The 15,838-nt window shown below is 40.2% G+C and overlaps 1 protein-coding gene across 1 annotated transcript in view; it reads left to right on the forward strand.

The window, feature by feature from the left end:
• Nucleotides 1–10,207: 10,207 nt before the first annotated feature.
• cps1 (carbamoyl-phosphate synthase 1, mitochondrial) overlaps nucleotides 10,208–15,838 on the forward strand; it is a 53,045-nt gene continuing 47,414 nt past the window's right edge. The window contains exons 1-9 of the mRNA XM_084361894.1: nucleotides 10,208–10,507; nucleotides 11,796–11,905; nucleotides 12,096–12,240; nucleotides 13,580–13,669; nucleotides 13,763–13,819; nucleotides 13,906–13,998; nucleotides 14,101–14,190; nucleotides 14,654–14,782; nucleotides 15,409–15,515. Of these exons, the coding sequence (XP_084218020.1) occupies nucleotides 10,382–10,507; nucleotides 11,796–11,905; nucleotides 12,096–12,240; nucleotides 13,580–13,669; nucleotides 13,763–13,819; nucleotides 13,906–13,998; nucleotides 14,101–14,190; nucleotides 14,654–14,782; nucleotides 15,409–15,515 (947 nt within the window). The 5' untranslated portion in view covers nucleotides 10,208–10,381. The remainder of the gene's footprint in view (nucleotides 10,508–11,795; nucleotides 11,906–12,095; nucleotides 12,241–13,579; nucleotides 13,670–13,762; nucleotides 13,820–13,905; nucleotides 13,999–14,100; nucleotides 14,191–14,653; nucleotides 14,783–15,408; nucleotides 15,516–15,838) is intronic.

The raw sequence follows: 15,838 nt of genomic DNA on the forward strand, positions 1-15,838 counted from the left end.
AGTGTGTCACAGCACCTGTGTTCAATTTAGGGCTCTTTGTTGGGGGGCCGAGCAGTCCCAAACACTCCGGGGAGGATGTGACGTAAAAAAGCACAGGGAGATGAAGACCTAGTGGCGCTTTCAGCTGCTGATGCCAGTAACCCAGACAAGGCTAAGAGTGCAAACTCTGTCTCCTTAATTCTTGTCTATATCTGTCTCCCAGTGCCAGTGGTGCAGCCCTGCCCCCACCGCCTGCGACAGGGCCCGATGACGAAGGAACTGCATAAATTCCTCCACCATCCCCGCCCCCCACTTGCTTTCACTGACCCCATCTCCACGAGGGCAAGCCAGAGAAAGCCTCAGTCCCTCAGCTGTCATCTGGGCTCACCCCCGGCACCCCACTGCACCTTCTTCGAGTCTGACTTCCCTTCACTCCCTCCCCCTATAGAAACTCTGCCCCAGTCCTTGCACCTGTGCTGCAGTCCACTCTGAGCTCCACTATAGAATCTTAATGGATTCGGCAGCCTGGTGGAGCGGGGCTTTATTAGGACGTGATAGCAGGTCAGCTTGAGAAGACAAGCTCAAGGTTATTAAGCCGTCATGGATGTTTCATTGTGTGAATTATATGTATACAACACTGAGTTGCATGTGACATTTAGGGGATATTTGGGTATCCAAATTTTTTTTGTTGTTTTTTTTGATCAAATGTGAGTTAGTGTGCATGTGTGAGCCACATTAAAACACAGCCTGCAGTGTTTCTGCTTTTGTCCGGCGTCATTTGCCAGTTTCCATGACAAACATCAAAAATAGCCTTTCAGAAGTCTGTGTGGCTAACGTTCGCTCCACCAGCTCGAACAAACAGGTTTCTAAATACGTATTAGTGTGCTGTTACTGAGTCCGTCTAAATATCACACCAGGGAAGATAAATGATCTCCTTCTGAATAAACATGTAACCCTTTACTTATTCATCATCGGTGCCCAGCTCCTCTGGGGTGTGAGGTCAGATCTTATGAAGAGGGGAGGGGTCCTCAGCTGAGCAGTGACACATGCCAGGTGAGATCAATTTCAACGACCACCCTTTGTGACCAATAGTGGCGTCCGTGATGGCAGAATGATGAAAGAGGAAGAGGAAAGTCAAATCAAAAGTCCCACACAAGTTTGATTTATTAAAGCTTTTGTCTTTATGCCGACAAGACAGACATCTTGGGTTAAAACATGTCCAAAAAAGTACAAATCAAGGAGACAGAATGTAGCCACTTTAATACAGCTGGGGGCATTGTTTTAAATCTTGCATCGCTGGCCTTACTCAAAAAACAAAATACAGCGACAAAGATAGAAGCTTGAGTAATTAAAGGGGTTCTACGCAACAATTTGTAGTAATTTACATGTATTATTCCCTTTTTTTATGTTCATATGTGAGCAGTTTGTCCGTCCCCGTCTCTCTCTGTTACCTATACAAGCCCGTGGACGATTAATTCAAGTTGTCCAATGCTGCTGGACTGTGGATTTCTTTGTGAAGGACTTGGATCGAATTGTCAGCGGCGGTCCAAAGGATGGGACTTTATGCACGTTCTCAAATACCTCGTCTCAGTGCCTCTATCCACTCCGCTAACAGAGAGCAACAGTAGCTGATGTTAGTTTAGAAATAGAGTCCGCAAGCATAATCTAACTGCTGGCTCCCAGCACAACACAGACGTTCCACAGAGCCCCTTTAACTACAGTACGGCTACACTTTTCTGCCTGTGCGGTTAAAGTTCAGTAAATGCAAGACAAACACCTGTAAAGGAAACATAAAACAAGACTCTACAGCTGTGCTAGCGACTCTGTTCGGCTGTACTAACCACCTGGCCTACAGCAGTTTTCTGAAATAATGCTTAAGTCAGCATGTTCAGATGCTAAGAAAGACAGCGCTAACACATTGATGTTTAGCAAGTATAATGTTTACTGTCACCATCCTAGTTTGGTGTGTTGTGTTCGCATTTGCTTATTAGCACTCAACACAAAGTACACCTGAGGTCTGATGGAGTGTGATTAATTTTGCAGGTGTTTAGTCATAATTAAAACATTGGACAGACATTTTACCTGGTGATGGTGCCAGATGAACAGTCAGATGATTACACAAGTGATTGCAATTAATCCTTAGTGGGACATGAATGTCAACATCAACATGAATATAATTTAATGCTGAAATTATATGAAATGCTGAAAAAATTTATGAAAAAGAAAAAAATAATTCTGAGTTTCATTAATATTGTAAATATTAAAATTCTGCGTTTGAATTTTCTCTCCAAAACTGCACAGTGCCCCTTTAAAGTGAGGGTGAAGCTTGTATTAATGTGAAGACAGAACAATGCGCGCATTATGCAAGTGGCTAGTTAGCCTCAGACAATACTGAGCTATAAATATCCCAGTTAGGGCAAAGACCATACATGACAACTGTCAGACCTGCTGACTTTTTCTTTTTTTACATGACCTGTGATGCTTATTTTGGCAGTCTGGTCTTCCAGTTGGCCGACTTGTGCACTAAAAGTGTCGTTCTTTGACCCTTTTCTAATTCAACCAGTCATGTATGATTTTGTTCAGCAAACGGTACTTGTCACACACTAAGGTTTGAAGTTGATCAGTTTCTTTCTCCCAACACAACCACGATTCAAGCATTAGCATTCATTTTATTTGGAGCCAGTGGGATAATTGGGATGTTTAAGCACCAGCAAACAGTAATGAGAAGCAACAACCAGTGGAGTTCAAAATGGAAGAGAACAAAAGGGGTGCATTTAAACAAAACACTATTATTAGCCTGATACTTCATTTTATTTAAATCGTTTCACCCAATTTGCGTGAGCATTCTGGAGTGATATTAGCGTCGAGAGAGGGATGCTGCGGGCTACGAGATCTCACATGCAGGGATAAAAAATATGTTAATTGAATAAAGCGGGGACCGTGGTGAGCTTGATTTTCATCAGCTAAGACAAAGAGGCTTTCTTGGGATTGTGATAGAGAGGTTTTGGGGGGGACTGAATCTATTCTTTTTTTTGTCACCTCCTCACTCTCTAGCTTTGCCCTTGCGGGTGGACAAGCAGGGCATTTCATAATATCAACTCCAGGTTTGCTCCAGGACAGGCGCTATAACTGTCTCCTGTCAGGAATGATGGTGTGCTCTTGTGCTTATGCATGCATAGTAACCTTTCAAATTCACCCTCAGTTCACGGAGTTTCTTATTTGGATCCCGACATGAACTCTCACTGAAGACCAGAATCAGGATTCTTAGATGGAGGCACTGATCTTAAGACGCAGCATCTGTCCCAGCCTTGGTGCCCTCCTACGCTAAGCATGATTGATGAAATGTGAAGAACCTGAGCTTGAGGGGGGGAAAAGAAATCATGCGATGAGTGCCGTGTGGTGTACGATTCCAAAGATGGTGGATGCTCCCGGGTCTCTGGCATTCTGCCTCTGCAGGGAGTTGGAGCGTTGAGAGGGTTTCTGTCGAGAAGGAAATGACAAAGTGAACCGATGGACTTCCTTTGCTGCAAAACATGCGGCGGAGGTCACCCAGCCATCTGCGATGACTAGAGAGTAGGTTTTGGGTTCTAGTTCTGCCCCTCTACCCCTCCTCCTCCCTTTTCCAGCCCTGAGTGCTTCCTTCCCTGCCCTCCAACCATGCCAAAAGGAATGAGGCTGTAACTGAGCCTGGGGGCACAGATGGAGCCTATTTATAGTCCCCACAGAGAGGTGTGAAGTTTCTTGGGATTTCCAAGAGCGGGGTCCATGGCTCCTTAAGGGGGCTGATGCAGCCTCTGTGGCCCGCATGCTCTCTTTCCCTCTCTCGCTCTCTCTCAAAAGCCCTCCACTGGCCACACAGGAATTAGATGAGGCCAGGCTAAACAAAGCGACTTGCTGCCCTTTTTACTGGGGACACTACATTGCTACAGAGGAAGGGAATCCGATACTGTCCCTAAAGGATAGTCTGCTTCTGATTTTTCTCTAGCCGATCCGTCTGTCTTCCTTTAACACTGTGGAGGCTCAAGTTGCAAGACAATCACTTAAATCTTTCTATCTTAATATCATGATGCCATCAACCCAAAACAAGAACACCGCGTAACACCAAGTCTGGATGACAGCAAAGCACAATTCTAAAGATGGTGATACTGCTGCACATGTTAAATTTAACACGTATGTTTCTACGAACGTGGTTCGGTTTAGGCACAAAAACCAATGGGTTAGGGTTAGGAAAACATCATGTTTTGGTATAAAATATCCAGTGTTGTTGCCACAAACGTAGCAGATGTCTTGTTAAAAGTAGTGGTGGTGGTTTCACGCTTACAAATGTTGAAATGCTGTTTCAAACAGAGGTCTCTGGCTTTTTTTCTCATTACCTGCTACATTTTTAGATATAAATTAAATTCATGAAGAATTAGATTTAAAAAATGCACTACAGAATTATTTACGTGAGCGTATAAGTCTGTGTATATAAATAACTGTATATATTGCTTCATACTGTATATAGTAACCGCTGCTGTACCACCAGACTACGGAGCAGCTTCATTCCTCAGGCTGAGACTCCTAAACTCATCCTCCACACTCCACCGTATAAAATAGTTTGTTTTTCTTTCTTTTCTTTTTCTGTGATATAGCTGAAAAGTAAAGGACCATTGTAAACCTCTCCTTGTAACCTTTATTTTCTTTGTAATATTCTAAATGTAATTACCTGTGTGTTTGTTCTATTTGTGTGAAGGAGACTACAAACTTTAATTTCATCGTGCTACCAAGTGTTGTACAAGGACAGATAAATTACCTTAATCCTCGATAATGAACTATCCACACCTCTCCAGCCACATGTCCCCGGAGTCAAAACTTGGGAAAGTCTGTTCTAGAAAACTCTCACTGCTTATACAAGTAGCTTTAAAACATTTTCTGGTTACTATTCATTGAATTAAATGCACAACTTTCTATTCATATGCTGAACTGCGCTGTAACATTTATTCTCCTGTTTGATGTGTTTATGTCTTGATGTTGAAAGATGCTGTACAAATAAAATTGTCCTGCCCCAGTAGAGAACTATATAACATGCCCATTCAGTAGCCTCACACTGGTATATCGCTCTAATCCTGCACTGAACAAACATCCTCGAAGATCCTTGAAACAGCCATCTCTTATTTCTGTCATCTCAGGGCCAAGACTGTGCTTGGAAACCTGGCAGAGCGAGCGAGCGGCGAGAGAGCCTTCCTGTCTATTCACGTCCTCTCTTAAGCTCCGTCACCATCTGAAATGCACACTTGAAACCGCAGACAATGTGGGGACCCTCCACTGAGGACAGACACTGGAACTCATTAGGCCTCGCCCCGGCCAATCAGTGAAGGAATTTAGAAGGCAGCTAATCACAGCCCTCCCTGTATTAAAGCTCCATACAGTACATTGCACAGGCGTCTCATGTTCTCACAATCGTCACCTTGCAATTTTCCATTGTCGGTGATTCTGTCATTATTGACGGGAAGAAGCCAGGGCATGACAGTTTGAAAATAGCGACAGTTCACAGAAAAGAGGAAATGTATGTTGAAACACACACACACACAAAAAACTGCTACAATAAGCGAGTTTATTACTGAGTAGGTAGGAACCCTGGGATGACAGCATTCTTTCACTTACCAAGAAGGCTTTACATGATACATTTTGAGTATTCATAATCAAAATGATGCAGGTCTAAAGGTCTAAAACATGTGGAGATAAACTCTCCTTTGCAGATATAAGAGAGTTTTCACCTTACAACTGCTGCTTTTACATAAAAAAAAGATGTTTGATGTCTGCACTTGAATAGTTTCCTGGGATTATGAGTCGAGTGCCAGTGCTCTTAGTGAGGACAATTGTTTCAGTTGTGTTTATGATTTATTTTACTGCTGGAAATAACTCTTTATTTTTGATGATGACGAGGTAATAAAGTTACCACCTTGTTAGGTGTTGAGCGGCTTCATGTTCTCGCTGTCTGAAAATATTAGAACAGGCTAAGATCTACTTCACGATTTGACAACTTTTAAGTGAGTGTTAAGTAAGTGAAGAATCAGAAAGAAATAGTAGCATGTAGTGAGGTCTGTTTTCTAAATTAAGGTATCAGTGAAATCTGCTAATGTGAGACATTAGTTACAGACACTTCACCAATTTAACACATTGAAGTGTTTACAGGTCTTGGGGAGTACTACTGCATATGTGAAAAAAAAAGTAGTATGAGGCTTTTTGTGGCTCCAGAGGAAGCTGCATGTGATACATTGCCTCCATTGATGTCACTCAGTGGGTAAAATCTGTGTTTGTAAACTGTCCATAATGACTGTAACATGGCACTCCTGAGAACAGTGTTATTGGAGTGCAATAGACCAGTAGAGTGGTTTTCAAAACTGGCAATTTATCAAATGACATGCAGCTTCACCTGGAGTTACAAAAGGCTTTATACTAATTTTTTATCACATATGCAGTAGTACACGCCAAAACCTGTAAACACACTTTAATGTAAAAAAAAATAAAAAAATGGTGGAGTTACCCTTTGAAGTGGCATAAAATGTTAAATATAATCAAGTGTACTATATGGTCACAGAAAATGAGTAAAGTTATCAAATACATCTAGTGGAGTGAAAAGTACAATGTTTTTCTCCACAATGTAGCTGAGTTGAAGTATAAAGTAGAAGAAAGAATTGAAATACTCAAGTAAAGTACCAGTATTTCAAAACTGTACAGTACAGTACAACACTTAGTTACATTCCATCACTGCGGTCAGTCTGGTTACACAGTCTATCCAATTTTTTAGAACAAGCTTTAATTGTTGGAGCCTCTAATCAGGCAGAAAATGATCCATTACATTTCTTTAATTGTGTCTGGCTGCTTTAGTTAACCTAAGAACCTTCTGTGATTTTATGTCCAACACAAAATAGCCCACTGCCACAAGAGTTATACACTGTTGGACACCGAAAACCAGTGCAGGCTCTTCGGCTGTTTTACAGCGAAATGAGCAGTGATACTTTGTGGAGAGTACACATCTTGTAGTGTATATATACTGACAAATCCTGTACTTGAATGCATCACTTCCTACATTACATAGATATAATCTGTGGTCCCCATAAAAACTAATGTAGGTGTCATGTCAGCTGTAAAGCTGTTACAGGCTGGCAGCTAAACGATCCCAGAGGCCTCTCAGTTGTTACTATAACTCATATAAATATAGAGCTGCACTGTCACCTACACATGAAGTGTGCCACTACAACACTGTTTACTGGCTTTAAGTCCCACTGAAGCTTTATTGCAAATGTTACCACTGGATGTCACCAGTGCTCCACAGCAGGACCACCACCTAAAGTTGGACTACGAGGGGGAACATGATCCGTAGTTAAGCAGGGAGGATGACTTTAGACAAATACAGAGGATCTACACAAAGTATACCAACTTAACTGTGTATTTTTACAAGTAGGTACATGTAAGGAAATTCAGCAACACACTGACGCATTTTAGTGTTGAAAGATTTGCAAATGGCATCACGTCTTTTACTCATTTACAAAGAGAGCAAAGACTATTGTTCCGAGTCCAATTTCTGGAGAGTGGAGGTTTTTCCTGATCTACACAGGTCCTATTGCTCACACCCACTTTGTTCAGACTGCTGAACCCAGCAGAGTGGCAGTCAGGCAGCCTTCTCCACAGAGGACCGGTCTTGCAGTGATCAGCAAATACACACAGACCACTCTAATCCCACCACCGTGCAGCCTGTCCACAGCCAGTTTGACTGTTCTTTTTTTTTTTTTTTGCAGGCAACTGGCCTCAAAGAAAAGGCTGTAAAGAGTTTGTTGCACTGAAAGCACTACACACAAGTTTGCTGTAAGCAGGTGGATTCATTCTCAGTCAGCATGCTGTTTCTTTCAGTTCCTTTTCAATGCCTGAAAATGCTAGCTATTTATGAAATCAATATTTCCTCATGTGTAGACATTTCGAAAGTTGTCAATGTGGCACTTTTTCTTTCATATCATCAGAATAGAAACAGAAAGAAAGACGGGGCTGTTGAAATGGAGAATTTGAGCATTTTTCTTCAAAAAGGTTATTTCAGGTTTCAAGTTAGCCTTGATAGTGGTGTTCAAACCCAACAAAAACATACTTAAATGTAGTAATGATATACAGTAAATAATCTAGTACTCTAACAAGTATTGTAAAAAGTACCAAAAAAGTCGTACTTGAGTAAAAGTAAAGATATTGTGTTAAAATATTAATTTGGTAAAAGTCACCCATTTGAACAGTAATTGAGAAAAAGTCTCAAAGGATTTGATATCAAATGTACTTAAGTATCAAAAGTGCAAATAAAAGTACATTATTCATTGTATTTGCACTGTATAATATGAGATGAGTGATTATTGGCCAGGGTGAATCAGTGTTGTTTTTTCTTTAACCAGGTTGCCGATGAAATACATTAATTTTAAAATTTGCTACTTTGGCTCTCATGCAGTATGTAATCTGCAAAGTAACTAGTAACTAAAGTTATAAAATAAACATAGAGGTGTAAAAAGTACAATATTTGCCTTAAAATGTAATAGAGTGACCGAGTAAAGTACAAGAACCTCAGAACTCTACTTAAGTACTTGAGTAAATGTAGCTACTTAGTTACAGTCCACCACTGACTCTAAATATGGATATAAAATCATTCAATTTGAAGTGATTGAATGTAACTAAATACATTTCCTGAAGTGCTGCACTTAAGTACAATTTCAAATGACTGTACTTTACTTGAGTATTTCCTTTTTATGCTACTTTATACTTCCACTACACTACGCTTTGGAGGCAAATAATGCACTTTTTACTCACTATATATATCGAATATCTTTAGTTACTAGTAACTCAACAGGTTACATGCTGCCTTTGAGTCAAAACAGTGCATTATCTAAATCAGTTTATCAGCAATCCAATAAAAAAGTTCTGATAAACGCTTGACCCACAGTATACATATATGTTAATTTATGTATAATTTACTTTTACTTGTATTTGTGGTACTCAAGTACATTTATCGCCAGAAGACTACTTTTGATGCTTAAGTACATTTAATATAAAATACTTTAAAGGTGCAATATGTAAGAATTAGCCACGTGTTGAATTCACACTCCCATCAAATCGGGAGATCACCAGTGTAACTGCTAACTGCTGCTAATTGTATTTGCCTTAGACATCCATGTTAGCTCAGTTAGCCAGGCAACTCGCTGAACTACTAGGGGAGTGTTAGGGTGCAGTATGTACTTTTAATACATACTGCAGCTACCCTTACAAAGTACATACTGTTCCATGCTGTATGCATTCAACTGGGACACACTACTTCATCGTGACAGTGCGGCTTGAACTTTTACCCTCTCACTTCTATATCCGTTGGAGCCTTAGCATGAAATTTTGGAGCCCAAAGAACGTAGTAATTACACTTGAATGTGCTTTAATCTGTCATTGTGGTGTCGGTCATTCTGTCAAGTGAGCTATCAAGCGTTTGTGGTCTCTCTGCTTTGTTTGTATTCACGTCGCACACTGTGACGTACAATATCTTCCACCGCGCAGAGGATTGAGGGTCAGTATAGCTGGAAAAGCATGCTGGCTTCCATATTGTAAAATACGACTGGATGTAGTAGGACAGGTATTTCTGGATGCATATTGCATTTCACATACTTCATACTGGGACATATTAAATGTTTTCCTGGCACACTTATTAGTATGGTGGTGTGAGTATTGGTTCGCAGGGTTGGTGTTCCAGTAGATATCACTGCAGCACAATACTTGACATAACTACCAAACTGTTATTTCATCACATTTTTGAATGTTTCTCACACATAAAACTCTTACTCAAGCACTATTGGTATGGGTGAAGGAATGTTTTATCACAATATCTTTACTTTTACTCAAGTATAATTTCTTTCTTTCTTTTTTTTTTTCTTTTTTTTTTTACAACACTGTTAATTAGAGAGGTAATGAATTCAAACAACAAATATTATATGCATATTTTGATGCACCAGAAACAGTTAAAATTCTTGAGCTTGCAGAACCACTTCAATGTTCACACCTACTATCGTGTGTTTCAACAGATGAAATCCACAGGTTCATCCCTCTTATTCGACAAAAAGTAGGCGTTTTCCCTCTACACCAATCAAAACGCTGAGCGCTTCATGCGGTGAGTAAAACAACTCCCCCGACGACCAATCACGATGAACTTTCCCAGCGCCAGTTGAACTTTCTGTTTAGCACGAGGGGGAGGCCCTGAATCTCAGCCATTCATCTGTTTTCAAAGGGAATATACACATAGTTGGAAAGTTAGCAGTTTGTGCGACAGTGTTTTCATTTCATTGTTTTATATCGGGTAGCTTCTCATTCACGTCTTTGCGAGTTTAGCAACAGAGTAACTGAGGCTAACATGACAAAAATCCTGTTAGCTTACAGCGTTGTTAAATCCCTGAGACAAGGATGTGCGGTGGGCAGAAGAGTGGGAAACACGTCGGCCTGGCTGAGACTTCAGACTACTCAGCATTTTAGTGTGAAGGTAAGAAAAAAACATGTGCGAGTTAAAACACTTGTTGTCTTTTGAGTTGAAACTTTCCCAGAAGTCCAGCCAAACCAGCGCTAACACCGCCATATGCCTCTGGACTTGGAGCCGAATCCCGTTGAAAAATCTATCAAGTCTGTGATGCTTTGCCTGCACACACATTTAGAGACATGTAAACAGTTATTAAAGCTTTTTTGTAAGCACAACAGAGGCTAAGGCCAGATTCGGCACAGCTCCAACACACAAAAGTTCTTATTTTAACATAATTTAGACGTGTTTTAATTTACCAGACTCGCTCTTGCATCAGAAATAACGCTGCAGCATGGTGTGCGGAATGCAGCTGCGTGAGTAAGTTGAAAAGCTGGAATTGCAATGAATTAAGTCCTTTCTGATAGACTATCACTACCCCGAATTGACAGGTAGCTACATTTGATTCAGTTGAACGTAGGGAGTTATTTCTCTGACACATGTGCTTATGCCATTCAGAAAGCATGCAGGAAATTGCCTGATTTTCAGTGCAGTTTGGAACGGTGAAACTTGGTACGTGTCACCTCAGAGAAGCGTCAAACAAAAAAGATATCTGTGTTAGTTAGTTGATGAGAGTTTCAGAGTCTTGTCTCAGACAATGTGTAGCATGGATGCTGGACTTGGGTGCATCATGTGTGTTCATCATTAAAAGAATTGCATCATGTTGGAGATAACGCCCTGATTGCAACAGCTTTCTCTCGGTCACTCTTCCCAGAAAATGTCTCATATTTTTTGGTAATGGTGGTGGATGGTTTTGTTTCATTTTCCAAGGCTAGAATTTAATCAACTTTTGAGCCTGAAAAACGTCTTTATCTCAGGCAGGTCTCAGTGGATTGTATACATCACCACTGTATTTATCAATATATACTAAATTATGTATCTGTGATTTAGTGTTTTGTAAGAGAGACAAAGTTTACTAATGATAGCCACTGACTGGAGGTCGTACAGGGTTACCGACCTTTTATATTCACATGTTTAACAAACACACACACACACACACACACACACACATACACACAGAGAACAGAAGAACAGATTTGTCGGTCTCAGCATTCACAGCACAATTCACACCGGGCCTGCAAGTTCAGCACGAACTCCCAGAGGCTCACTGGTGGCCAACACTCCTAAATTCAAAGTCTACAACACATCCTTTTCAAAGTTTTGCTTTGGTCTCTCCAAACATGCTTCATAAAAAGAGAATGTATTATTCTTGGGTGAGATTTTGCTCTGCATCTGCCTCCTCTGTTTGTACTCCCAGGCCCAGACAGCTCACCTAGTCTTGGAGGATGGCACCAGGATGAAAGGGTTTTCCTTTGGGCATGATGCCTCTGTAGCCGGGGAGCTGGTCTTCAATACTGGACTGGTGGGGTAAGAACGAGACATGCTGACCTGAGTAGAACTACATTAGATTTTAGACAAACAAGCACAGGTCAGATTTCAGGATAGCAAAATATCAACCTTGTTTTAAGCTTGACAACTTTGCATTTTAAGGGACGATGCGCTTCATTACTACATCACAGTATTCTTCCATATTTATCCGGCTGTTTCCCTGCTGTAGGTACCCTGAGGCTCTGACTGACCCCAGCTACAGAGGTCAGATCCTCACCCTAACCTACCCTATTGTCGGAAACTATGGGGTACCCAACACCCAGGCGCTGGATGAGCTCGGCCTGAGAAAATATGTGGAGTCAGAGCGCATCCAGGTAGGAACGTTAGCAGTTGTTTGAGGGTTTCGGGCTTTGTGGAGGCCTCAGTGCTGTGATGAATTTAATACAAATTAAATATGTTTTTTTTCCCCAAAACTTCCTGAAAACGTAGTAGCGTTCCACATAAGTAACACATAATAACAACAGAATATTAAGTGTTAGACAAATGGTTAATCAACGGAAAATAAACCAACATCAATCAATATCAATTTTTAGCCATGCTAGCGTTGTGGCTCATGGAATGGTAATCTTGGTCTGTCTGTGTTCCACCTTGGTCCACACTAGGGATGCAAATTTGAATCAATTTCTTGATCGATAGTCAGCTCCCTTAACAATCGATTATCAGTTAATCATTTATTAGATCTTAAATTCTTTGGACCATTAAAAAACAGTTTTAACCACTAACTTGACTCATGTTTGATGCAAAATCGGAGAAGGCTACATTAGGAGTTCAAGGAAAAGAAAGAGAAAACACCAAGTTACCTGAATTATCTTTCAACTAAATAAGACAATATTATGACTTAATTTAAGCTGCAGAGCTCCCGTCTGTCACTATTTAACAACTGACCCAACAATATCCAGCTAATTGACCTACTTAATAGCTTAAATGGCTAGTAAATGGCTAAAATGTAATAATATAAATTTGTATAGAACATCTTTTTGTATTTTATAATTGACATATTACTTGAATTTTAATTGAATACATTTTCGCATACAAGTATGTTGTATTTTATGTTGATACATTTGTAACAAGATACTTCGTTATATGTTATAAAGCAGTCCCCTGCTCTAGCATTGCACTCTTATAACACTGTTGGTCTCATTATGGACTGTTTAAAAACAAAAGATCAAAATCGATACAGCAGAACCAGAGGTATCACCTTTTCAAAGCCTGGTGCCTACATTACCCACAATGCAACTTAGCCACCGAGTGACATCAATGGAGGTAATTTATGAGATTATATGTGGCATCCTGTGGAGCCACAAAAGGCCTTATACTACAGTACTTTTTTCACATTTATGGTCGTACTCCACTAGACCTGTAAACACACTTTAATGTGTAAATTTGGTGGACTCACCCTTTAATTGTAGCCGACGCGCACATGGTTCTGTTTACACTACATTGGGTGTCTGCATACAATGACGTTTTCACACATGTTGGCACGAGCTGTACGCACACCCCTGAGGCCATGCTGATGCAGAAAATACAAGTTGGATCTTAGTCTCCTGTAATAGTAAACTGGATACTGTTTGGGTTTTCATAGACATTTTATAGACTATATGATAATCAAATAAATAATCTCTTTTTAAGGCTGGTGTTGTGTTTGGTATTTAGGTATCTGGTCTTCTGGTTCAAGACTACAGCAATGAGTACAGCCACTGGAACTCTGTAAAGTCTTTGGGACAATGGCTACAAGAAGAGAAGGTTGGGATTCAAATCACCAAACATCCTCCTGCTCCTCTTAGAGTCGGATTCAGCTGCTGGTAAATTTACAAATGTTACTTTTCTTCTGTAAAGGTTCCTGCACTGTTTGGAATAGACACCCGGATGCTGACCAAGGTCATCAGAGACAAGGTAAATACAAAAGTCTGAGCTGCTACAGCTTTTACAAATAGATTTGTTGATCACTCAGTGTTGTTTTGATTGTGATTTCTCCTCAGGGCACAGTTTTAGGGAAGATTGAATTTGATGGGCAGCCTGTCGAGATATCTGACCCCAACCAGGAAAACCTGGTGGCAGAGGTCTCAACCAAGGTAACAGCTGCCACGTACAATAGAAGAACTCAGGTCATATTTACATTGCCTACAAGTGTTGTTGATTGGTGCTAACCTCTCTGTGTTTCCCCGGCCTTTCAGGAAACCAAGGTTTTTGGAAAAGGAAACCCAATAAAGGTGGTGGCAGTTGATTGTGGTATTAAACATAACATCATCCGCCTGCTGGTTAAGGTGAGAATGAATGCAGAGGAAGTTGTGGTTGAGTGTGCATCCTCAGTAGATCACACACGTTGCCTCAAATGACTCTGAGGTAGTAATGTAGGTCTAACTAGCTTCTGAAATAAAATGAAACATCATGCAGTATCTATTTGTGTCATCCAACTGTTTGTTATTTATAGTGTTGATATTAGCTTGTAATTGGTTGTAATAGGAAGTCATCCAAAATCATAATTTTTTTTTTTTTCCTTTATTTGTTTTTTATTGGTCTGTTGGTGAGTGTCTGGTCGTCTGAACATTCTCATTTGTCAAATAATTAGTAATATTAATAAAGGGTAAAGTACATTAGTATCCATGATCTATAAAAAGTGATGATTGCTTTTCTATGGTGGCTGAAGATGAAGTTTGTAGCACAAAATACATCATAGCAAAAGTTGTAAAACTTCTGCAAACATACTCCATGTGTCTCTTTGTGCAGAGGGGTGCAGAGGTCCACCTTGTACCGTGGAATCAAGACTTGATGAGTCTAGAATACGACGGCCTGTTCATCTCCAACGGACCAGGAGATCCGTCCCTGGCCAACACGCTTGTGGAAAATGTCCGCAAGGTAGGACATGGTGCTGTTTGAGTATTTTTGAGCTTCAGAAGATTTTAAACTTTATTTTGTGTTTGTGCACCATGTGAGATTTGAGCACAAAGAGTGTTTGTTATTTATAGTGCTACAGGTTGTGTTCTTCTGCGCTACGAAGACTCAGCAAGGATATTACATCCATAAACAATATTTTTACACTCATTTTTATGTATTATTGTCAATTACAAGCAAAGAATGTTTGGAGAGTCATATTATTAAGGAACCTTGTTTACTCTTGAAGTCACCAAGCCTTCACACATATTGTTTTTATATATTTTTATTTATACTATTGACTTATGAACTAGATCAAATATACAGAGTTTGGCACTAATGGATGCAGATGTAGTTTTTGATTCCTTTTACATTTTGTTTGTTTTTGCTTGGATTTCAGTATTGTGTCTTGTGCCTTGGGGGCTGTGTCTGTGTATCTGTTCTTTTTATCTGCTGTAATGTTTTTGTTTATTTATTTGGATGATGCTTCTGATTTCGATGTATTGTGTTTGAAGAATCATTCATTCGTATACAAGAAGATCATTTATTTATGTCATGATCTTCAGCGTACCTTGTAACTGATTTTATCTGTATGTGTTTGTTCTGTGAAGGTTCTGGAGGGTGATCGTCCCCAGCCAGTGTTTGGGATATGTATGGGCAACCAGATAACAGCTCTGGCTGCCGGAGCAAAATCATATAAGCTACCTATGGGCAACAGGTGAACTCTTTAATTGCTAATTAAGACACAATATGAATGCTCTTTAAGAATCCTCATTAAGATTTAAAAAGGCCCCGTAGCGTGAACAAACGAAACTTATGTTTGCATCCAGTGTTAGGAACCAAAATGTATTGTGTGTATCCTAAAAAATGTGTTGAATTGGCGCATTGCAGCACCGGTTTATCAGTGGAATAGTATGACACCATTATCATATCGCACTCATTGAAAAAGCTCCATAGTGTGACAAGAGGTCTAAAAATCCACAGGGAACCTTTAAGTCTCGCTGTACATCACGCTGTTTTTATCAAGGTTTTGTCTGGTTT

This window comes from Pagrus pagrus (assembly GCF_965226575.1).
Source record: "Pagrus pagrus genome assembly, chromosome: 9".
Classification (NCBI taxonomy): Eukaryota; Metazoa; Chordata; class Actinopteri; order Spariformes; family Sparidae; genus Pagrus; species Pagrus pagrus.